At 45.3% G+C, this 24,557-nt stretch overlaps 1 protein-coding gene across 1 annotated transcript in view; it reads left to right on the plus strand.

Moving 5' to 3' along the window:
- SORD (sorbitol dehydrogenase) overlaps window positions 1–24,557 on the plus strand; it is a 44,513-nt gene that overhangs the window by 14,778 nt on the left and 5,178 nt on the right. Inside the window, exons 2-7 of the mRNA XM_011992094.1 lie at window positions 1,285–1,318; window positions 4,121–4,285; window positions 16,314–16,473; window positions 20,500–20,618; window positions 23,456–23,521; window positions 24,147–24,322. Of these exons, the coding sequence (XP_011847484.1) occupies window positions 1,285–1,318; window positions 4,121–4,285; window positions 16,314–16,473; window positions 20,500–20,618; window positions 23,456–23,521; window positions 24,147–24,322 (720 nt within the window). The remainder of the gene's footprint in view (window positions 1–1,284; window positions 1,319–4,120; window positions 4,286–16,313; window positions 16,474–20,499; window positions 20,619–23,455; window positions 23,522–24,146; window positions 24,323–24,557) is intronic.

A 24,557-nucleotide genomic window follows, 5' to 3' on the forward strand; every position in this document is an offset into this window, starting at 1 on the left:
GCAGGTGCTGTGAACATTTCCATCTCTCTCTCTCTCTCTTTCTTGTTTTTGAGACAGAATCTCGCCCTGTCACCCAGGCTGGAGTGCAGTGGCACAATCTTGGCTCACTGCCATCTCCATCTCCTGGGTTCAAGCAATTCTCCTGCCTCAGCCTCCTGAGTAGCTGAGACTACAGGCATGTGCCACCACGCCCAGCTAATTTTTATCTTTTTGATAGAGATGGGTGTCACCATGTTGGCCAGGCTGGTCTCAAACTCCTGATCTCAAGTGATCCGCCCGCATCAGCCTCCCAAAGTGTTGGGATTACAGGCATGAGCCACTGCACCCTCTTTTCTTGATTACCTTAAAATAGTAAAATGAACACTTGGATTTGGCCACTTAGTGTCCTTCCTTGTCACTAGGACTTTCCTAGCCCGTTGGCAATGAGGAAAGAAGGCTTAGTAAATCAACACTACTACTACTGCTATTACTACTAGCTGTGAACACCAGAATAGCTCAGATTGCTTTTGAACCTGTGAGAGGGGCCAAAATCCAGGTCTTAAGTGTTCCCAAGGGGCCCCTATAATGCCACATGGGAATTTTAGGGAAAGAGGACCAGGTATCAGTCTCTGTGCTGATGGGAAGGAAAGAGATTGGCAGCGCAGACACTTTCTCCTACCTGTCTAGAGGGGAACACCCTCACGTTCAACTGTGGGAAACGCCTGCATCCTTTCCCTGGGGGAGTTCGTCAGACCAGACAAATCTGTATCTAAGAACATGTTTCTCCAGGAAGGCGGGATCTAACATGGATGGCAGATCTAGAGACCCAAAGATCCCTTCTGCCTAGAGTTACACGGAGTGTGCTTTTTCCTTAGTCCTGGCGAAGTTGCACCAGTGGGTGGGATGAGGTCAGCAATTAGTCAGCTCTTCCTCGGCTAGGATTGCGCCTTCGGTTTGTAGGCTGTTTCCCAGGGAGGGAACCCAGCATCAGCACTTTATCTCACCCTGTGGCATGTCACTAGTGACAAGTGTGGTCCTCTGTATGCTTTGTGAGTGTGCTGGCCATGCCGTTGTTGGGTCGGTCACTGTGTTATGCAGACAAGTGAAGAAGGGCTAGGCAGGTGTGCGCAGCGTGCCATTTAGCGTATCCCCTCAGGCATGCACCCAGGAGCAGTGTGGTCTGAGCTTGTGTTAATTCTAAGAAGAAATAAACTAATGATGAAACTCTAGTTTGTAATGGAAAATGTTCATAAGGTAAAGTTATTATACATGTTAAATGATTTTTTTCAATTTTGTTTGTTTTAGGAGAACTATCCCATCCCTGAACCAGGCCCAAATGGTAAGTTCTTGGGAAACATAACTTATATTTTATTATTTCCTGTTGTTCCCTTTGGAATCACATGTGTATTGTTCCCTTACCTCTCTTTTCCTACTGTTTATTACTTTTGCGTCCATTAAAAACCTATGCTTTTGTTAGGCTGAGAACGGAGTCTACTGTGTGCAGCATGACCTGGTGGGAGGTTTATCTTGGCTGCTACATGAAATAAAAAGAATAGTGATAGAATCAGAAAAATTACCGTACCAGATTGCTGACTCATCCCAAAGAGTTTTTGATGTGAAGTATATGGACCAGTGACAGAATTGTTCCTCTTTTGACCTAATGACAGTGTACCCTATCTACCAGAAGCTGCTGTTGGAGTGGCCAAATGTCCTAACCCTAACCCAAACTTTGAAAAGGAGTGAGTCTACAGAACTTCATCTTTTAATTAGCAAAGGGAGCATCATGCCAGCTTTCCCCACTCCCCAGGAAGGCCAGTCACTGAAGTGTGCGGCAGCCCAGGACCTTCTGTCCAGTGGGGGTGGGAGGGGCTGCATGGGGCCCTGTCCTCTGCCCTAATCAACCAAGCACAGACAGTGAGTGAGCACATGGGGCCAGGGTTTCCAACACCTTTACTCCGCTCCTTCCAGGCCTCTCACTTGCTAAGCCTGTGGGGCTCAGCTGACATGCTGACGCCCAAGGTGGCATCTGTAACTTCCCAGCCTTGGGTTTCTCATTTACAACCTGAGTGCTGTGGTGAGAATAGAGTCCAGCCCACTGTCTGCACATGGCAGGTGCTGTGAACATTTCCATCTCTTTTTTTCTGTTGGCTGAGATCCCTGCTGACAGCTGTCTAATCCCTCCCATCCCTGGAATCCCACTTTGTCATAATCATGCAGGAGCCTGAAGTGAGGCTGGGGGCAGTGGGCAGAGTGTCTGTAGATACTCACCCTCCCCTTCTCACACCTAGACAGTCACGTCCCCTTTCTACCCTTGAGAAGTTGGGGGTGTCCTTTCCCACTTTGTCCTACCTCACACCAGAACCGCAGCTTCTGGGTGAACATCAGATCGAAGGCAGCTTTCCTGGTGGATCCAGAGCTTTGCTACTGAAAGGTCACTTGTGTTGTCGACTTGTAAGTGGTGAGAATACAGACTAGACAGAATATAGCCATTCTATGGGTGCTGAGCAAGTATTGTATAGTCAGGGTTCAAGGATTTTCACCAAGATCCGTGTTCAGAGAAGTGAAAGAGTTACCTCACTGTGTCCTGAAAAGTTGACTGTTGATTCCAGAAGTGGCCGAACGAGGGCTGTCTTGGACCCAGAGTACAAGCTTGGCTCCTGGTTTAGCTTTTCTCCCTGAAGCAGCATTCTGCTCACACTCTTGTCTCTTGCTACACTTGCATCGGAAGGGAAAAGAGTGCATTTTAGCCAGTGTTCTAGCAAAGTCAAATCTAATCTCTCGTTACCAGTTGCTACTTCAAGAGAGGAAATTCTGAGATGGTTTTCCTAACTCAAATGACTTTTCCCTGCCTTCGATCTGAGAATTCACCCTGCCGTTTCTTACTCTCTTCACTAAAACTAAGGAGGAAGAAAGTTCTGAAGAGCCACCCCAGTAGTCTGTGGCAAGTGCACTGCATAGCAGAGATTCGGGTCTCTCTGTCTTTCTAAGGCAGAGTGTTTTTTTTCAGGGAGGTATTCATAACCATCATCTCAGTCAGAGATGATGGTATTTATTGGTACTTATTTCACCAAAGGGGCACAGTACCATCATTATTTTGAACTTAGAAAACTGGCCAGGCGCGGTGGCTTATGCCTGTAATCCCAGCACTTTGGGAGGCTGAGACAGGTGGATCACCTGAGGTCATGAGTTCGAGACCAGCCTGGCCAACATGGCGAGACCCTGTCTCTACTAAAAATACAAAAATTAGCTGGATATGGTGGCATATACCTGTAATCTCAGCTACTTGGGAGGCTGAGGCAGCAGAATTGCTTGAACCCAGGAGGCAGAGATTGCGGTGAGACGAGATCCTGCCATTGCACTCCAGTCTGGGCAACAGAGGGAGACTCTGTCTCAAAAAAAAAAAGAAAAAAGAAAAAGAAAAAAAAAGGAAAGAAAACAATAGGCATGAAGAACTCAATAGTTCACAAAATGTTGCCAAGCTGAGATTCTACCAGACTTGTTCTCATAAACAGGTAAGAATCATGCATAGCATATTAATTACCTAGAAAGTTTTCTTTTGGAAAATAGTTTGTTCTCTTAAGTGGTTGGTACATTTCATGCTACTAATAATATCTTTTCTATCTAGTGTATTGGTCAGTGTTGTCCAGAGAAACAAGACCACTAAGATATATGTGTGTGTATGTATGTGTGTGTGTGTGTACAAAGGGCAGGCTGGAAATTCAGGTAAGAGTTGATGTTGCAGTCTTGAGAAGAGTTCCTTCTCCTTCAGGAAACCTCAGTCTTTGCTTTTAAGACCTTCAAACTGATCGGATGAGGCTCACCTACATTATGGAGGGTAATCTACTTTACTCAAAGTCTATTGGTTTAAAAGCTAACCATGCCCAACATGTATCTTCAAACAACCAGGCATTATAGCCTAGCCAAGTGGACACATAAAATTAGCCATCACATGTGGAAGCTTGTTTGCCTTGCAAGACTTAATCAGGGTTGCTATGTAGCTTGTTTTCCTCTATGGCCTAAATAGTGTGCCTGGCCTGGTAACCCAGCCCTCTCCCCTGGGCAGAGGGAAATCACTAGGGCACCTCAGAGTGATAGGGGTTGTTCCTTCTCTCACTGTTTTTTTCTTCCTTTCTTTTATCAGAGGTGTTGCTGAGGATGCATTCTGTTGGAATCTGTGGCTCAGATGTCCACTACTGGGAGGAGGGTCGAATTGGGAATTTTATCGTGAAAAAGCCCATGGTGCTGGGACATGAAGCTTCAGGAACGGTCGAAAAAGTGGGATCATTGGTAAAGCACCTAAAACCAGGTCAGCAAGGTCCTTCGACTTATGTGTTCATTCAACATAAACATATGTGCATGCTTTCTTTGGGCCAGACCCTCTGTTAAGCTCTGGATACAGCAGGGAACAAGACAGTTTTGGTCCATACTCACATGGATCTTACCTTACACAAGAAAAGAGGGACCTGGAGCAGAGAGATAGTTACTTAGTCACCATGTGTTAAGGGTGGTAGAGGAGAATGCAGGTTGTGACTCGTGTCTTTTATCCAGACCCTTGGTTCATTTGAGAAAGGGACAATTAATCCAACATCTGGAGCCAAGTAAGAAATAAGCCAGGTAAAGGGCTGGAGAAAACATTTGAGGCATACGAACCCAAACTACCTTTAGGTGCTGTGAACCAGGGCCTTGGATATTGTGTTTGATTTTTATTAGATGGCTGGGAAACCACCATTATTCTTCCTAGATTTACTTAATTCATCTTCCCAGAGGGAGGAATTCTCAGCTGTGGCAGCCTGTGTTGTTCCCTGATACCATGAATTAAATTCAAGTTGTCTTGGCATAGTTAGCTGTTGGCTTTAACCTTCCTTTACCGGTGAGGCTGCTGTGCAGCCAGGAAATAAGGTCACCTTATTTGGGGAAAGGTGGAGGTTGACAGGAGGCACCATCCTGTGTTAGTTATAAAGCTCTCTGAGCCCAGCTACATGCAGAGGGATTGGCCAGCTGTGAAGAAGTCAGGCATGTGTCTTGTTTAGGGATGTTAAATCATTCATCATTAGTGGAAGTCAAGAAAGCTCCTGTGGTGTTATGAGGTTATTTCATAGTGGAATGTTTATAGCTTCCAATAGCCACTGGTGATTGGTTCTCACCTGTGGGACAAAGTCTCTGACTATAAATTATAACAAAGGGTGGGTTTCTCTAAATGTAAATTATAACAAGGGTTTAGTCAGTTTTCTACAATGAGCTCAGTCTTATGCCACAAGCCTTGAGGGATATAGAAAAATGAGCAGATATGATCCCTGGATGCTTAGATCGATGTGGAAACGCTAGATGTCAGGCCCTACATAAATACCAGCAATTAGACAGCAAGCCCATAGGATAAAATTAGGTGTGGGAAAGAACAGGCTGTAGGAGTTCAAAGGGCATTTGCTGTGGGCAAAGGTGGTTAAAGAGTTCATGGAGGAGATAGGTCTTCGACCTAGACATCTAACAGTAGTAACATTGATAAGAAGGTAGCTAATATTTATTGATTTGCTACATTAGTCTCTGTGTTAAACACTTAGATGTACAATTCTTTCTTTCTTTTTTTTTTTGAGACGGAGTCTTACTCTGTCACCCAGGCTGGAGTGCAGTGGTGCAATCTCACCTTGCTGCAACCTCCACCTCCTGGTTCAAGTGATTCCCATGCCTCAGCCTCCTGAGTAGCTGGGATTAGACATGCACCACCATGCCTGGTTAATTTTTGTATTTTTGGTAGAGACGGGGCTTCACCATGTTGGCCAGGCTGATCTTGATCTCCTGACCTCAAGTGATCTGCCCACCTTGGCAGTAATTTGGGTAACTTGCTGTAATTACGGGTCTGAGCCACTGCGCCTGGGCTATTTATTTCATTCTTGAAACAACTCTATGAGATAGGCATTATTATCTTCATTAGTTGAAGAAGAAATTGAAGCCTGATTATTGCCCAGGGTCACTCACTAGTTTGTCTCAGAGCTGGGATGCCCATCCTGGTCTTTTGGACTCTAGAGCAAGTGCTCAGAACCACTGGGCTACCCAGCATCTTCATACTTGAGAAAGGTTTTATATTTGAGTTCTTGAAGAGGTCAGAGCTAATATTCTAGTTAAGAGGAAGTGAACAGGCTGGGTGTGGTGGCTCATGCCTGTAGTCCCAGCACTTTGGGAAGCTGCGGTGGGCAGATCTCTTGAGGTGAGGGGTTTGAGACCAGCCTGGCCGATATGGTGAAACTCTGTCTAAAAATAGAAAAATTAGCTGGACGTGGTGGCACGCACCTGTAGTCCCAGCTACTCGGGAGGCTGAGCCAGGAGAATTGCCTGAACCCAGGAGGCGGAGGTTGCAGTGAGCTGAGGTCGTGCCACTGCATGCCGGCTTTCCAGCCTTGGTGAGAGACAGAGCGAGACTCCATCTCAAAAAAAAAAGAGGAAGTGCACAATCAAATTACAGATGCGAGAGTAACACATCTGGGTGCGGATAAGTCTGTGCTGCTCAGGGCAGAGGTTTTGTGTTGGGGAGTTATTGGAGATGATAAACATGCGTAATCTTTATAAAAGTCCCTCTTTAAAAAGCATTTGGCTGGGCATGGTGGCTTACACCTGTGATCTCAGCACTTTCGGAGGCCGAGGCAGAAGGATTGCTTGAGCTCAGGAGTTTGAGACCAGCATGAGCAACAGAGGTTGACCCTGTCTCTGTGAAAAATAAAATTAGCTGGGTGTGGTCGTGCGCACCTGTAGTTCCAGCTACTCGGGTGGCTGAGACAGAGGGATCACTTAACCCCCGGAGGTTGAGTTTGCAGTGAGCCGTGATTGCACCACTGCACTCCAACTTGGGTGACAAAGCAAAACCCTGTCTCAAAAAATAAAATAAAATGAAGCACTGTAAAACTGTGAAATGTCATGTTATCATAATATAATCATAATTAGAAGGTAAAACTGAATAGTATGAAAACTCCACCTGATTATAGAGGATCTTGAAGGCTAGGTGGAAGAATTCATCCTTAATGGCATAGGCATAATTTGCAGAAAGTTAACTGTACAGGAAAGAAAGTAGAGGGAGTCAGAGGAGATAGAAGGAAGAGACAAATACAGACATTTTATTTTTTTGAGACAAAGTCTCAGTCTGTCGTCCAGGCTGGAGTGTAGTGGCGCCATCTCGGCTCACTGCAACCTCTGCCTCCCAGGGTTAAGTGATTCTTGTGCCTTAGCCTCCTGAGTAGCCAGGATTACAGGCACACACCACCGCGCCTGGCTAATTTTTGTATTTTTAATAGAGACTGGGTTTCACTATGTTTGCCAAGCTGGTCTCAAACTCCTGACCTCAGGTGATCAGCCCTCCTTGGCCTTCCAGAGTGCTGGGATCACATAGGCATAAACCACTGTGCCAGCAAAATATAGACAGATTTTGGTGCTCATAAGGATTTCTGTGGGTCCTTTTCTTTTCTTAGGATACAAAATTTGGATTTAAAGTCTTTCATATGTTAACTTTGACTTAAAATTCTAATCAACAAATCTAGAAAGAAGACCACAACTCATCAAATATTTCCTAATGTTCATTTACAGAATTTAAACATATAAGTCAGCCGGGCACAGTAGTGCATGCCTATAATCCTAGCACTTTGGGAGGCCAATGTGGGCGGATCACTTGAGGTCAGGAGTTCAAGATCAGCCTGGCCAACATGGTGAAACCCCATCTCTACTAAAAATACAAAAATTAGCCAGACGTGGTGGTGTGCATCTGTAATCCCAGCTATTCAGGAGGCTGGGGCAGGAGAATTTTGTGAACTCGGGAAGTGGAGGTTTCAGTGAGCTGAGATCATGCCACTGCACTCCAGCTTGGGCGACAGAGCAAGACTCTGTCTCAAATAAATAAATAAATAAACAAACAAACAAATAGATAAACATACATATGAGTCAATAACTCTAAGGCATGGAAGCATTCCTATGTTTTTTAAGACTAGACTAGTCAAGTGCAGTAGTGAGAAGCGAGGAAAGAGTAGAACAAGGAGTATTATCTGTAACTGACTGTGAACAATCAATTAAGATGACGCACTACCTTCAGCCCAGCCTTCACCACTTATTTTAATGAGCACTAACTATGTACCAGGACTCTACACTGTTCTGTGAGTACTTTCAACACAAAAAGACTTAGGAAAAATAGCTTATCATGTCCCTGCTGAATAAAGGCCAGACCTTCCATGGCCTCAGTAGGCCTCACAAGGTTCTAACATCCTCTTCAGGCTCCGGAGGGCCCGAGCACTCATACAGAGGTGAGCGAACAGTCAAGTCTCCACAGCTTATCACTGTGTGAGCACCTGAGCTTCTGTTTCCTCATCGCTAAAGCAGAGATAACACCATCTTGTTGGTTTATGGTGAGGGAAGGGAGATTTTGTGATGCGCCTTTCCTGATACCTGGCACACAATGGGCATTTGGTAAATGGCAGAACTGGATCCCACCATTATTAGTAAACTCTATTCTGTGTGGTAGGTTTAAGCACCTCTTCCCAGTGGAGTCTGTCCGTCCGACTTTTCCTGAATAACCAGGTACTGAGGCAGGATAAGGCCTGTGGGTCCTTTCCTGGGCTCCTGCCACATGGCTTCCTGCCTCACTGGCATTCAGCCGTGTTGGTCTCCAGCTTGTCCTGGGCTCAGGCAGGAGGGTCTACCAGGGTTTCTAGTCTGGTCTCTGATTCACTGGTATGGGTCACTCCCCAAATTCAGATGGAGTTTAAATCCAATTGTAACTTTGATGTGTAGCAATACCTGTGATATTAAAATCCCCTGTAAGTCTGCTTTCTGTTTTCTGCAAACTTGGAGGCCATTGCTATATTGACAGCGTATTTGGAGTTCCCCTACATAGGGCTGGGTACCTGCCTGAAGATGAACCATCTAAACCATCCCAAAACCTCGGGATAACTATTTGTCCTCAATTATTCCTACCTCTCTCCCTTTCTTTACAACAGAAAAGTGCTACTGTCTTTAACCAACAGCTTTTACTTGTCACATTCCAGGGAAATTTTTCCCGATAAGTAATGCCCTTCTAGATACTAATGACATTTGTGTCCCATGGTTTGTTTTCTCCCAATTCACAAATTCTATGTTTAGCAATAAAAATTTGTCTAGCACAACACTAGACACTATGGAAAAATAAATATGGAGCAGAAGACTAACTAATCCTGAGGCATTCCCATCCTTGATGAGGAGGCAAGATAGTCATGAAAAACAACTAGGGATGGACGTGGTGGCTTACACCTGTAATCCCAGCACTTTGGGAGGCCAAAGCAGGAGGATTGCTTGAGCCCAGGAGTTTGAGACCAACCTGGGCAACATGGAAAAACCTTGTCTCTGCAAAAACAAAAACAAAATCACCCAGGCAAGGTGGCATACACCTATAGTCCCAGTTACTTGTAAAGCAATCTAGGGTCAATATAGCAATCTCATTGTCTGACGTGTTATCCAGAGTTCTTTGTCTCATGACCAGGAAAATTAAGAAGCGTGGACACCAAGGGTGTCTACTATTAATGTCAAACCCAATTTTTTTAATGAAACCTTAGAGATAATTCTATCAAATCTTACCCAGTTTGATCATGAGGTGAGATTCTTGTAAAGCTTTTATAACCCTCTACAAAATTTTGTTAAAAAGCAGATCAGTGCCTTAAGAAAGCCTTGTTGTGCTTTTATTTCAATGCTCAATTTACATAAAAAAAAACATAGAATATCCTTTTGGATTTAGTCAATATATTCACACACAGATTTTCCTTTGCAAGATTTTTTTTTTTTTGAGGTGGAGTCTCACTCTGTTGCCCAGGCTGGAGTGCAGTGTCGCTATCTTGGCTCGCTGCAAGCTCCGCCTCCTGGGTTCACACCATTCTCCTGCCTCAGCCTCCCAGTAGCTGGGACTACAGGCGCCCACCACCACACCCGCCTAATTTTTTTGTATTTTTAGTAGGGATAGGGTTTCACCGTGTTAGCCAGGATGGCCTTGATCTCCTGACCTGGTGATCCTCCCGCCTTGACCTTCCAAAGTGCTGGGATTACAGGCATGAGCCACCGCGCTCTGCTGTAAGATTATTTTTATAATCCTTCCACAACTCACTCAAACCTTCAGCTTTATCTTAACCTAATTCAAAACAATCCTTTATTTCTAGGCAAAATTTACATTTCCACGCCTTCTTATAATCTTTTACCAAAACACATTTTACTTCCCTTACACACCTTGCACGTAAATCTATTTTCAGTAGTCTCTAATTTCCTCTGGGAGGAAAGTGGCTGGGTTTAGGCAGGGACAGGTTTTTAAGTGGACTGTAGATCCTTCTAGCAGGAAAGCCTGATATTTGAAGGACTGATTGTCTGTTAGCCAGAGATTCCAATGTAGCTGGATGCAGAACAGGTGCCTCAAACATAAGGATTGAATGGCTGTTCTCCCTATGATGGGGACAGCACTGAGGCTAACAGTTGTCTCTCAAGGGTGGCTTCTTTTTGACTGTTGAAGGTGAAATTTTGCTGTTTGCAGATGGGGCATGGAGCCTGGTCCCTAATAGAGGGATGTAGGAGGGAGAGAAATTGGGGAACTAGAGGCCTTGGACAAAGGGCCAATAGTGACCCCCACAGAGAAAAATCTCACTTCACTAGGTGGCATGGTAGGGACTGAAATGTTAGGTGAAAACTCTGACTCTAAATTTTTTCCAGGCAGAGGTTAGAAAGTGAGGTTTTCGGGTTTGATAGTCTACCCCCACAGTATGCCTCCTAGCAGAAGAAAATTGTCACGTAGAGGAACTATTCAAATTCATTGGGCAGACAGAGTCTCAGCCTTGCCACTGCTGCCCTCGCCACCCAGAGACTGCTGAGCCCCTGTCCGTCCACCACCACCACCCACTCCAGACACTGAACATCCAGTCATAGATTAAAATGAGCTGGTTCAGAAGGCCAAGCTGGCCGAGCAGGCTGAGCAATATGATGACATGGCAGCCTGCATGAAGTCTGTAACTGAGCAAAGAGCTGAATTATCCAGTGAGGAGAGGAATCTTCTCTCAGTTGCTTGTAAAAATGTTGTAGGAACCCGCAGGTCATCTTGGACGGTCCTCTCAAATATTGAACAAAAGACAGAAGGTGCTGAGAAAAAATAGCAGATGGCTCGAGAATACAGAGAGAAAATTGAGACAGAGCTAAGAGATACTATCTCTTTTGGAGAAGTTCTTGATCCCCAATGCTTCACAAGCAGAGAGCAAAGTCTTCTATTTGAAAATGAAAGGAGATTACTACCGTTACTTGACTGAGGTTGCCACTGATGACGACAAGTAAGGGATTGTGGATCCGTCACAACAAGCATACCAAGAAGCCTTTGAAACCAGCAAAAAGGAAATGCAACCAACACATCCTATCAGACTGGATCTGGCCCTTAACTTCTCTGTGTTCTATTATAAGATTCTCAACTCCCCAGAGAAAGCCTGCTGTCTTGCAAAGACAGCTTTTGATGAAGCCATTGCTGAACTTGATACATTAAGTGAAGAGTCATACAAAGACAGCATGCTAATAATGCATTTACTGAGAGACAACTTGACGTTGTGGACATCGGATACCCAAGGAGACGAAGCTGAAGCAGGAGAAGGAGGGGAAAATTAACCAGCCTTCCAACTTTTGTCTGCTTCCTAAAATTTACACAGTAGACCGTTTGTCATCTGTGCTGTCCCACAAATAGTTTTTATTTACGATTTATGACAGGTTTATGTTACTTCTATTTGAATTTCTGTATTTCCCAGGTGGTTTTTATGTTTAATAGTAGGGGAGTAGAGCCAGTTAACATTTAGGGATTTACCTATTTTCATCTTGAGGTGGCCAATATGGGGATGTGGAATTTTTATACAACTTATAAATGTTTGACACAGTACTTTTGGTACATTGAGGCTTCACAAGGGCCAGTGCTAAAACTGCTTCCATATCTAAGCAAAGAAAACTGCCTACATATTGGTTTGTCCTAGTGGAGAATTAAAGGGATCATTGGTTCCAGTCACAGGTGTAGTAATTGTGGGTACTTTAAGGTTTGGAGCACTTGCAAGGCTGTGATAGAAACAGTTATCCCATGGATCCCACATGTTAAACCAGGTATATCTGTGGAATACTCAATCTCAATGTGCACAGCTTTGACTACAGCTGCAGAAGTTTTCCTGTAGACAATCGTAACCCATCTTACTCTGGGTAAGGGCAGAAACGGTTCACGTTCCATTATTTGTACAGTTACCTGCTGTTAGCTTTCATTATTTTTGCTACGCTCATTGTATTTGTATTTAAATGTTTTAGGCAACCAAAGAACAAATGTAAAAGTAAAGATGCAGTAAAACTGAATTGGCTGATATTCATTACTTATGTATATCAAGCACAGCAGTAGAACAAAAACCCATGTATTTAACCTTTTTTTAGGTTTTTTGCTTTTGTGATTTTTAGGTTTTTTGCTTTTGTGATTTTTTTTTTTTTTTGATACCTGCCTAACATGCATGTGCTGTAAAATAGTTAACAGAGAAACAACTTGAGATGATGGCTAGCTTCGTTTAATGTCTTATGAAATTTTTATGAACAATCCAAGCATAATTATTAAGAACATGTGTATTAAATTAATCTAAGTGGAATAAAATTTTTATGAATAGAAAAAAAGACTTGGCTGGGTGCATTGGCTCATGCCTGTAATCCCAGCACTTTGGGAGGCCGAGGTGGACAGATCACGAGGTCAGGAGATGGAGACCATCCTGGTCAACATGGTAAAACCCTGTCTCTACTAAAAATACAAAAATTAGCCAGGTGTGGTGGCAGGTACCTGTAGTTCCAGCTACTTGGGAGGCTGAGGCAGGAGAATGGCATGGGAGGCGGAGCTTGCAGTGAGCCCAGATTGTGCCACTGCACTCCAGCCTGGGCGACAGAGCAAGACTCCATCAAAAAAAAAAAAAGAAAAGAAAAGAAAGAAAGAAAGAGAAAGGAAGGAAATAAAGGAGAGAAAGGAAGGAAGGAAGGAAGGAAGGAAGGAAGGAAGGAAGGAAGGAAGGAAGGAAGGAAGGAAGGAAAGAAGATTCATTGGACAGTACTGGGTTTTTACATGGAGGAAAAAAAAAACCAAATGGAGAGGCGGGTATTCACTGAGGGTGAAATATCCTCCCATACAGTGCCATGAATACCTATCACTGGGGGACAAAAAAGTCCTTACTAGGTGAAAATTTAGACTAAAATCTTGAATTCTCCCTGTTTCTAGGAAATCACAAAAACAGCAATTTGAGTTACATTCCTGGTTACTAAGGCACTGGCTGACTCTATCCAACAAAATTATATTCCCAGGTTGTAAAAATACCTTCAGCATAGCATACAAAGAAGGGATAGGAGACATGATAGCCACAAAGGAGAGAATGGAAGAAAATGCGATAGGAAAGACTGGAAGTCCTGGCACCAACACCATGATGGGCTGTCAGGGACTGGAGTTAGTTCAGGAGCCTTCAGATAACACTGAGGTGTAGCCTCAGCCAGAAACCTTCAGTTGTCCCAGGACCTCCTTCCAACCCCATGCGATGGCTAGGTCTTCCATGAATGGAAACTGGATTGGAACTCAGCTGACATTCCCAACACCCGAGGGCAATGGGGGATTGACAGAGTCCTCTCCAGCAAGCCTGTCCTCTGAGTCTTACAGATCTGGTGGCTGCACTAACCACTCTTAACTGACCAACAGAGGCCTGGTATTTGTTTGATTTTGAGAGGAAAAAAAAAAAACCGTGGATAAGAAACCACAGAAAGTAAAATATTAGAGGGTTGTTCCTACTCACCCTTCCGACATATCCCAGATGACCCCCTACGGGTGGAGCAGTCTAGGGTCATTGTAGCAGTCTCCTTGTCTAAGGTGTTATCCAGAGTTCTTTGTCTCATGACTAAGAAAATTAAGGAGCATGGACACCAAGGGTGAGGTTGCAGTGAAAGTTTAAGAAGTGAAAGAGGAAAGCTCTCAGCAGCAGAGCAGGGGATCGACCTGAAATAGGGTTGTTGTTTTACAGTTAAATACGAAGGTTTTTATAAGAAACTTCCCTTATCTGTGCAGGTGCTGTGTAACTTACCTTATCTGTGTGGCTACCTGTGTATCTTCCCTTATTTGTGCAGCTGTGAGCATGTCTTAGGCAAGCACAGGGTGCAGCTTCTCTTGCCTGAGCAACTACGGGCATGTTTTAGGCAAGCCCCCACCCCGCCCCATGCAAGTTCTCACGGAGCCCACTGTGTACATGCCCAAAAAAGGGAGGAAACTTTTTCCTGGGAGTCCCCTGATTACACAGAGAACCAAGGCGTTTCTATGTTGGGCCTCACTTCCTTATCTGTGCCTGTAGCTTGATTTTTCCAAGCTGCTCTCTATGTGCCTGCAGCTTGATTTTTTTCCAGACTGTTCTTTTGTTTGAAGGAATTTCACCGAGGACCTGCCCTAACTGTCTGCCTGCTTTTTTTCTTTCTCCTCCCTCGCTTGGGAGGCTGAGGCAGGAGGATCACCTGAACTTGGGGAGGTCGAGGCTACAGTGAGTAGTGATTGCACCACTGTACTCCAACCTGGATGACAGAGTGAGATTCTGTCTCAAAAAACAAACAAACAAAAAACCAAAGAAACATACACACACAGAGAAACCAAAAAACCAACAACAGGAAAACTGGAAACAACCAGGTTTTTTCCATCAATAAGAGAATGGTGATACTGACTATAGTATACTCTTACATTGGAACACTATTCAGCCATGAAAAGGAACAAACTGTCATTTGTTTTTGAGGCAGTGTTGCTGTATCACCCAGGTGGGAATGCAGTGGTGTGATCACGTCTCTCTGCAGCCTCAACTTCCTGGGCTCAAGTGATTCTCCCGCCTCAGCCTCCCAAGTAGCTGGGACCACAGGCACACATCACCATGCTCAGCTAATTAAAAAAAATTTTTTTTTGTAAAGATGAAGTCTTTCTATGTTGCCCAGGTTGGTCTTGAACTCCTGGGTTCAAGTGATCCTCCTGCCTTGACCTCCCAAGTACTGTGATTATGAGATTATAGGCATGAGCCACCGCACCTATCCAGACAGTTAATACCACAACAACATAGATCAATCTGAAAAGCATTATGCTAACTGAAAGAAGCAAGATTCAAAAGAGTATCTACTGTATGATCCCATTTTTGTGATGTGCCAGAACAGGCAATACTACTCTGGTACAAAAAAATAATCAAAACAAAAAGAAATCAAAACATCCTCTGGGGATGGGGGTGGGGATTGACAGGGAAGGGACACAGAGGAATAAGATTTCTGAGGTAGTGGTAGTGTTCTGTATCTTAAAAGGGGTTTGCATTCCTAGGTGATAACTTTAAAAAAGAACCATGAACAAATACTGAACTCTAGTTAATGATATGCAGGCTGAAGCATTTAAGGGTGATGTCTGCAGCCTGCTTTGAAATGAATCGGAAAAGAAGATGGATTGATGGAAGGAGAGACAGAGATGAGACGGAGGGGTAGATAGATATGTGATAAAGTGAACATAGCTAGATGTTCCTCGAAGAATGTAGGAGGAGGCTATCCAGGTGTTCACTATGCAATTCTTTGAATTTTGCTGTGTGTTTGAAATTCTTCATAATAAAAAGATAGAAAAAAAAAATTAGAGAGCAGTTCTCAGGCTGAGTTTCCAAGCAGGTATGGTGGGGCATAGAATAGAAGTATAACAGAACTGGCTGTTCAGAAGCCTCAACTATTACTCTCCACTGTATGAGGGCTCTGCAGGTCATTGGCCGTTGCGGTTCTACTACCAGGAATCAGTTGACTCCTAGTTATTGTCTAAAAACAACCAGACTGGACATAAAACATGCTGTAATTACAGCTCTTGTCTTTGTAAAGGCTTTGCTCCCTATCTTCCAGACAGATGAAGAAAAAATGCCTGCAAACTCCATGTATGAGCTACCGCTTTTGCAGCAGTGTGAGACGGGAACTATACTTGGCTTGCCTTAGCTGGGAAGTGGCTGTGGAGGTAGAGGGGTGGCTTGGCTTGTTGCAGGAGTTGGAAAAAGGGCAGGCCACACTGAACTGTGGAGGAGGGGGCGGTCCTTTTCCCCCAGAGTGAGTCTGTGCTTCATCCCAAGTTTCCTTACTTGCCTAGGACACTCCGGGTCCCCAGGGAGGAGGGGGCTCATTAAGCTAGATTCTCGCATCTGGCGTCTGCCCATGAGCAGGCAAGCCTTCATAACATCTCTGCTTCTGCTGTTTTCAAAGGTTGGAAAACAAAGAACCAGACCAAAGAGGGGGCAGACTGCTCCCACCTTCGGGCAGGGTGCCATCTTTGTTTTCCTCTCCAGGTGATCGTGTTGCCATCGAGCCTGGTGTTCCCCGAGAAAATGATGAATTTTGCAAGTCTGGCCGATACAATCTGTCACCTTCCATCTTCTTCTGTGCCACACCCCCCGATGACGGAAACCTCTGCCGGTTCTACAAGCACAATGCAGCCTTTTGTTACAAGTGAGTGTTCACAGTCCCACTGGGTCACCTGGGACCTCTTTCCCTTCATTAGCTTGGTGCTGTTTCCTGTGGTTATTTCTTTATTCTTTTCAGCTCAGAATTCCAAACATGCGGCATCACCTGGGCAGGCTACTCTTCTTGGTGGCGTTGAGACAGGGTAGCCTCCCTAGGAATAAGACTGACTCACAGTGCTTGGTTTTAGTCTTTTAGTTTGTTTCCCTTACTTACAGCAACAATAGAAAAATACTGCTGAAAATCACTCACCCTCTGCAGACATCCTGGAGAGAATTCCTGTGGTTCATCCTCTGTTATTAGTTTCCACTGCAACCACCAGAAAGTTCATAACAACGATGACCTCGGCTGGGCGTGGTGGCTCACGCCTGTAATCCCAGCACTTTGGGAGGCCGAGGCAGGCGAATCGCGAGATCAGGAGATCGAGACCATCCTGGCTAACATGGTGAAACCCCGTCTCTACCAAAAAAAAATACAAAAAATTAGCCGGGCATGGTGGCGGGCGCCTGTAGTCCCAGCTACTTGGGAGGCTGAGGCAGGAGAATGGTGTGAACCCGGGAGGTGGAGGTTGCAGTGAGCTGAGATCGCGCCACTGCACTCCAGTCTGGGCGACAGAGCAAGACTCCGTCTCAAAAAAAAAAAAAAAACAACAATGACCTCGACAATAACAACAACACACCATGACAGCAAGAGCTGACATTTCCTGAGGTGCCGTGGTGTGCTGCCAGGGCTTGAGCTCTGGGATCCTGGATCTACTCCCTCCTAGCAAGCGAATTTGGAGAAATGATTTAACTTTTCTCTGCTTCAGTTTCATTTAATCACCAAAATATTAAATAAGGTGATGCATGGAGAGTCATAATTATTATTACTATGGGCCTGCCCTTGTGCTAATAAGTGCTTTGCATGCTTTAATTTATTTAATCTCCACAAGAATAATGGTGAGATGGGCACCGTTGTTAACCAAGGCAGAAGGAAGCTCATTGACTTGGGCACGCAGCAGAACCAAGAGTCAAACTGGGGTCTCTGTGAGTCTCAAGCTCCTGCCCTGTGCCCACTCCCCTACCCTACTCCAATTCTCACCCCTGAAATTGTGAAGTTGAGTCTGGAGGAAGCAAAGTGCTTGCCTTTCTTCATGGCCCCCCATGGCCCCAGCCATGGAGCTCTAAGGTGCCAAAGTGCCGCTTTCCCCCTGACCCAACTCAGTTGCGTTCTCCTGCCACCCCAGCCTGGCCCCAGTGGTGGTTTTCAGCCAGGATGGGGCTTGTCCGATGGAGGCCAGGTGCCAGTCACAGGAACAGTCTGGGAGCCTACTGGGAGCCTTGAGAGGAGTCACAGGCCAGAGACCTTGTGATGGGTTTAAGTCAACACCTGAACCTGCTCTAGAAGTAAGCAGGTTACCTGTGCAGAGTCCACCTTTCAGCAGGTGGTTCCTGAATGAACCCATCTTTCTGGGGCCCTTTCCAAGTCAAGACACCAAACGAAAGTTTCATGGAAGGCAGAAGAGCATAGTGGTGAAGCCCACTGGTCTCTGCCAGTTACAACTGTGTGACCTTGGGCAAGTCACTTAAATTTTGTAACCTCGATATCCTTGCCTGTGAAATAGAGATAGTAATGGTACCTCCCTCGAAGAATTACTGATGAGATCCAATGAGAAAGGCATATCAAGTCTCCAGCATGAGGTCTGGCCCATAGTAGGTGCTCAGTAAATGGTGCCAAGCTATGCCATACTCATGGCCTAGTGGTCTGGGGATGGAGGTGCAGGAGTAGACATGAAAGAAAGCCTTGCGCTGGTGGTTTATAGGGAATGATGGGGCTCTGGTTGGCAGTGGCAGTGGGGGTGCTGAGGAAGGTCTCTGGGGAGTCATATAGCCCCTGCCTTTCTTCTCCTCCCAGGGTGCTTTCTGCCTGTGTCCCCAGTTCCTCCCTACCCAAGCCCTCCTCTCTGATGTCTTTTTAGGATTCCCATACTACCACAGCCTCTTTATTTGTGTACCTACCTATTTTCTTTCTATTTTCCTGCTTCCTCCTTGGCTTCTTAATCATCTATTACCCAATTTGGCCTGTTCCCTGAACCCCATTGTAAAAACTACCAAGTTGCCTCATCACTCTCTGGTGTTTACAAAGTCATGAAAGGTTGGGGCTAGGAGGAAGCTTGGAGTCTTCTCATCCTTGTTCTCCATCAACCCCCACTGGACAAGATTGGAGAGGGTGGAGTCAGTGGTTTTCCCAAGGTCAGTGGCAGCGGGGCTGGCCTCCAGGACTCCTTGTGCATGCTTCTGCCTCCACACCAGATAGCTTTCCAACACGGTTGGCTGTGTTGGGTGCAGGCGGATGAGGCAGCGTCTGCTTAATCAGTAGAGTATTCTTCCTGATAACAGTCTTCCCTCATCACCTTCCCCAATCCCATCTCTCCTCGATGTAGCTTCCATGCAGTCCACCCTCTGCATAGAGCCCTTATGAGTTCTTCAGGAAGCCCAGATGTGGAAGGGCAGGCGTATCTGGGAGCCTGTGGAGTCCCTGAGAGAGTTTAGGAATCTTCACTATTTCATTTTAAACTTTTTCCCATTATATAGAAGGGATGCTTCTAGGGGGAGTAGAAGGAGTGTGACCGCAGTCAGAGCAGGAGAGTGGATTGGAGTAGGGAAAGTGATGGGGAAGAAGCCGAGCGGAAGGGATAAAGGGGTGGTGGGCGGCAGCTGGGCCTCCAAAGGCCTGGTGAGTAGTTCTGTCAAGGATCAGGGACAGTGATAGGAGGACTCTGAGTTATTCTGTTGAAGATTGGGGACAGTGTTGAGAGGATCATGGGGATGAGCACATGGTTTGGCTGCCACATTTATTTCTTTCTGGAACTCGAGGGTTTTCATGTTCCTGTGTGTGGAGATTTGGGGTGCTGGGTAAATCCTGGGCAGTGAGGAACTAGCAGAAATTGGATATTAATATTAGCTACACAGCTGCTCATACCAGTAGGCAGCTGATATGGGACAGGCAGAGGATGTGGAATCAGGACACCTTGGTTAAGTCTGGCCTTCCATTCCCTAGCTTCATACCCTTGGCAAGTCTCTTAATGTCAGTGAGTTTCAGTTTCCTCTTCAGTAAAATAAAGGTTTTTTAAAAAAGCCTGCCCTACCTGCCTAACATGGTTACCATGAGGATTAAATGAGGTGATGAATGAGCATGCTTCCTAATCTGTAAAGCTTTATGCAAATACTTGCTATCATCATCAGCGGTATTATTGAGAGGGTCAAGATGCCAGTGGAAGTGAAAACCTAGAACCCAGAGTGAAGGTGACACAGCATTTAATCAGCTGTGTGGAACAGGCCCTTTTTTCCTCTTAACTGGCCCTGGGTGAGCCGGGCAGCTGCTGTCCTCAGATGTGGTTCCTCTGGAATGTATAATATGGGGGGTGGCTATCAGAGTGATGCCCATTGCTAAATCACTGTTCTGCAAAACTGGTGATAGTCAGGATTGTTTGCTAACATGAAACTAAAAAGGCTGTAAGTTTGAGAAGCAGACGAGATGCTGGAACGTGGCCATGTTAACTCCTTGTTAAGTAAACTTTTCATTTATTAATGATAACCACCGTGCCTTACCTTGGATAGCACATTAAAGGAAATGTAATGTGTTCATTTCACTGAATTGATTTCTCCAAAGAAAACCATGTTGGCTTCTTCACATGGGGACACTGTGGCATAGGTTCTGGGATCAGAACATATCTGGCTTCTAATTTGAGCCCTTTGGGCCCCTCACTAGCTTTGGACCACTGGGGCAGTCATTTAACCCACCAAGCCTGTTTCCTCATCTGTAAAATGGGAATGATAGTACCTACCACAGAACTATTCCAGGGCTTTACATGAGTTAATGTATATAAATTGCTTAGCACATTGCTCTGCACATAAATAAATGCTGGATGAGTGTTAGCTATGGTTGTTATTACAGTAACGTTGGGCATATATAATACTATTGTTAGCACTGTCGTTAACTCAGAGGATTTCTGTATGTCAAATGATTCCTCAGGCTTCCCGACAACGTCACCTTTGAGGAAGGCGCCCTGATTGAGCCACTTTCTGTGGGGATCCATGCCTGCAGGAGAGGTGGAGTTACCCTGGGACACAGGGTCCTTGTGTGTGGAGCTGGTAAGAAACAGAAGCCACCCTGCTGCGGGTTCATTGACTGGGAATGCGGGGACCTCTCCGCCCATCTCATTCCCCCTCCAAGGCTTGAGATTTGTTCTAGAATCCTTCTGGGTAAGGGAGGATTGCAGTGTCCCGTTCCCTCAGTGACTAGCACTTTGCTAAACAAATGAGTATCTGCAGACATGATATTAACTAGGGTTATATGTCCTAAGCAACATAGCCCTTTCGTTCATTTAAAGAATGAATTGGCTGGGCACGGTGGCTCCCGCCTATAGTCCCAGCACTTTGGGAGACCAAAGCGGGTGGATCACTTGAGCCCAGGAATTCGAGACCAGTCTGGGCAACATGGTGAAACCCCATCTCTACAAAAAAATACAAAAATTAGCCGGTGTGGTAGTGTGTGCCTGTAGTCCCAGCAACTCAGAAGGCTGAGGTGGGAGGATCACTTGAACCTTCGAGGTCAAGGGTGCAGTGAGCCATGATTGTGCCCCTGAACTCCAGTCTGGGTGACAGAAGAAGACCCTGTCTCAAAAAAAACAAGACCCCATATCAAAACAAACAAACAAAAAGAATGAATCTGGGCCAGGCTCAGTGGCTCATGCCTATAACCCCAGCACTTTCGAAGGCTGAGACAGGTGGATCACTTGAGGCCAAAAGTTCAAGACCAGCCTGGCCAACATGATGAAACCTCATCCTTACTAAAAACACAAAAATTAGCCAGGCGTGATGGTGCGCACCATGTAGTCCCAGCTACTTGGGAAGCTGAGACAGGAGAATCACTTGAACCTGGAAAGCAGAGGTTGCAGTGAGCCAAGATCGTGCCACTGCACTCCAGCCTGGGCAACAGAGCGAGACTCAGTCTCAAAAAAAAAAAAAAAAAAAAAAAGGAATTAATCTGGTGATTATTTTTGAACCCTTGATGGGAAACTAGGGAAATTTTTTTTTTTTCTTGAGACAGAGTCTCACTCTGTTGCCCAGGTTGGAGTACAGCAATGCAATCTTGGCTCACTGCAACCTCCACCTTAGAGAAATATTTTTGATAGTAAAGGGAAGGACAACTCTTGGAACTTTCTAATTATACCAGCAAAGTGATGGCCTAGTCCCATCTATGAATAAGGTAGACCCCGCTACCGGCCAGTGGGAGGAGTGAGCAGTGGTTTGCTCCCACACCACTGGGAGCCAGCACTCTGCCTGCAGTAGGGTTGTAGCTAGCTGCCTTCCCTCATCCCCTGTTTCCAGCCATCTGGAACAGGCCCGAGCAGCCTCAGACCGAATCATTCTAGGCTTCTAACTGCTGGTGACCCAGACAGCACGCTCACACTCCTTGTGGGTGTGATCTGGGGTTCCTCATACTTGTTTGTGATTTTCTTTGGCAGGCCAAATAAGTGATCACAGGGTTTCCTAAGAGGGGTGATGGATGTAGAATAGACTTGCCACAATGGGCTAGCAGACTGCAGGACTCAGGTGACAGATTCTTATAAAAATCTGCATGGATCCGGTACCTTTTTACCATAGAAAAGGAAAATATGTCACACATACCACATACATGCATGCCTTGCCCCCAACACACACATAGAGAAATTCACCTGTAAGCCCGTCACCGATTAGCCCAAGAGATCCACTATTAATATTTGGGTATAGAATCTTTTAGTTAGTTAGCTTTTTTCTGAGACCATGCTAAATACGCTTCCTTCACCTACTCTTTTTAAAAAATCAGGCTGGGCACGGTGGCTCACTCCTGTAATCCTAGCACTTTGGGAGGCTGAGGCAGGCAGATCACCTGAGGTCAGGGTGAGACCAGCCTGGTCAACATAGTGAAACCTCGTCTCTACTAAATACAAAAATTAGCCAGGCATGGTGGCGGGTGCCTGTAATCTCCACTACTCAGGAGGCTGAGGCAGGAGAATCGCTTGAACCCGGGAGGCGGAGGTTGCAGTGAGCTGAGATTGCACCACTGCACTCCAGCCTGGGCGACAGAGCAAGACACTGTCTCAAAAAAAAAAAAAAAAAAAAAAATTCAATCTACTATGAACATTTTTCCGTGTCCATAGATAAAGAGTTATGGCATAATTTTTAATAGTGGTATAGTTTTTTAATCTTGCTTTGTTGGACATTTCAGGTATTATTTTTCAGTGTTTTGTTTTCCGAGGGAGTTCACAAAATTGTTCTCAGGGGGTGTGTACAAAAAGTAAATCCCCAGAGATATTCTGCATTGCTTTCATTCTGGGGGTCTGATTTTTATATTAAAACCACAGTGTCACTTAGCATGCAGATTCTATGGGGAAGCAGGTATCTCAGGAAAATCCTTGCATACCTGAGTATCCTGGGGCTATCTGGGCACCTGGGCCAACCCAGGGAGCCAGCTCACTTAAGGACCCTCTCCAGGTGGTCCTCAGAGGACACCTAAAAAGAATATGTCTCTCTCTAGGGGAGGTGTGATGGGTTCTCACGAAGGTTGGGGCAAAGAAAGAACAGGAAAACAAGTCCAGATCTTCCAAGAGTTCTTATATTCTGAATAACCTTGTGTTTCCTTGAATCCTGTGGTTCTTTGAGATTGTCTCCACTAGTGCCCAGGAGTAAGTGGGAAGTTTTTAGCTCTGAGGTTTGAGAGGATTAAATAGAACCCGGCACTAGGAGCGTGTTTTATGTAGAGAATAATTCTTCATGGATTCATTCACTTCTGCATTCAACAAATAGCCGGTAAGGTCTTATCATGCCAGGCACTGGGGTAGATGCTAGAGACACACAAAAGATACGGTTCCTGTCCATGGCCTGGACAAGTGGGAGAGCAGATGTTTAATATTTCACAAACATCTTCCGTCTTCTGCTTTGTTTAGGGCCAATCGGGGTGGTCTCTTTGCTCGTGGCCAAGGCAATGGGAGCAGCTCAAGTAGTGGTGACTGGTAAGGCTTTGTTCTCTTTCAGTCTCCTTGATGGGGAAACAGCTGGGCCTACTGTATGTGTATGTGTGAGGAGAGGTTATCTGTGACGGTGTGGAGGGGGTGAGTGTGTAGTGTCATATGGATTGTGGAGATATAGAAGAGTGTGCGAGTGTGTTTTGTGTTAGGAGAAGCTATTAGAGAGAGAGAGTTTGTGTGACAGTGTGTGTATGTGTGGGTGTGTTTGTGTAGCTGTGTGGTGGACATGGGAGTGTATGAGGGTATAGAGCAGGGGTGTCCAATCTTTTGACTTCATTGGGCCACATTGGAAGAATTGTCGTGGGCCACACATAAAATATACTAACACTAACGATAGCTGATGAACTTTTAAAAAAATTTCTTTTAATCTCATACTATTTTAAGAGAGTTTACAGATTTGCATTGGGCCATATTCAAAGCCATCCGGAGCTGCATGCAGGCTGCGGGTTGGACAAGCTTGGTGTGAAGAGGATGCGTTGGGCTCAACAGTACCACCCATTGCACCAGAGCTTTGCTGCCATCAGATCTTACACCTCCATTTTCTTTTCTTCCTAATGAGTCATCAGATTTCTCTGTTTGAAATAATTTTTTTCTTTTTCTTTACCTTCAGACCTGTCTGCTCCCCGGTTGTCCAAAGCCAAGGAGATTGGGGCTGATTTAGTCCTCCAGATCTCCAAGGAAAGTCCTCAGGAAATCGCCAGTAAAGTAGAAGGTCTGCTGGGGTGCAAGCCGGAAGTCACCATCGAGTGCACGGGGGCAGAGGCCTCCATCCAGGCGGGCATCTACGTGAGTGGGCTGAGGGCAGCTTTGGGGAATCAGCATAGGGGAGTGAAGGAGATAGAAGTAGGGAGTGAAGCTTCTTTACCAGCTTGCTGTGTGAGCCCCAAGCCAAATTGATTCATCTTTTGTTATCTCTGTTTTCTTATCTCCAGTGTGGAGATTGTACTTGAACTTGCCTTACATCCTCATTGGGCCATCTGAGGTTCACACAAGATAACAGCTATACATGGGCCTTGAAAAA

Source organism: Mandrillus leucophaeus, unplaced genomic scaffold (assembly GCF_000951045.1).
Source record: "Mandrillus leucophaeus isolate KB7577 unplaced genomic scaffold, Mleu.le_1.0 Scaffold402, whole genome shotgun sequence".
NCBI classification, from domain to species: Eukaryota; Metazoa; Chordata; class Mammalia; order Primates; family Cercopithecidae; genus Mandrillus; species Mandrillus leucophaeus.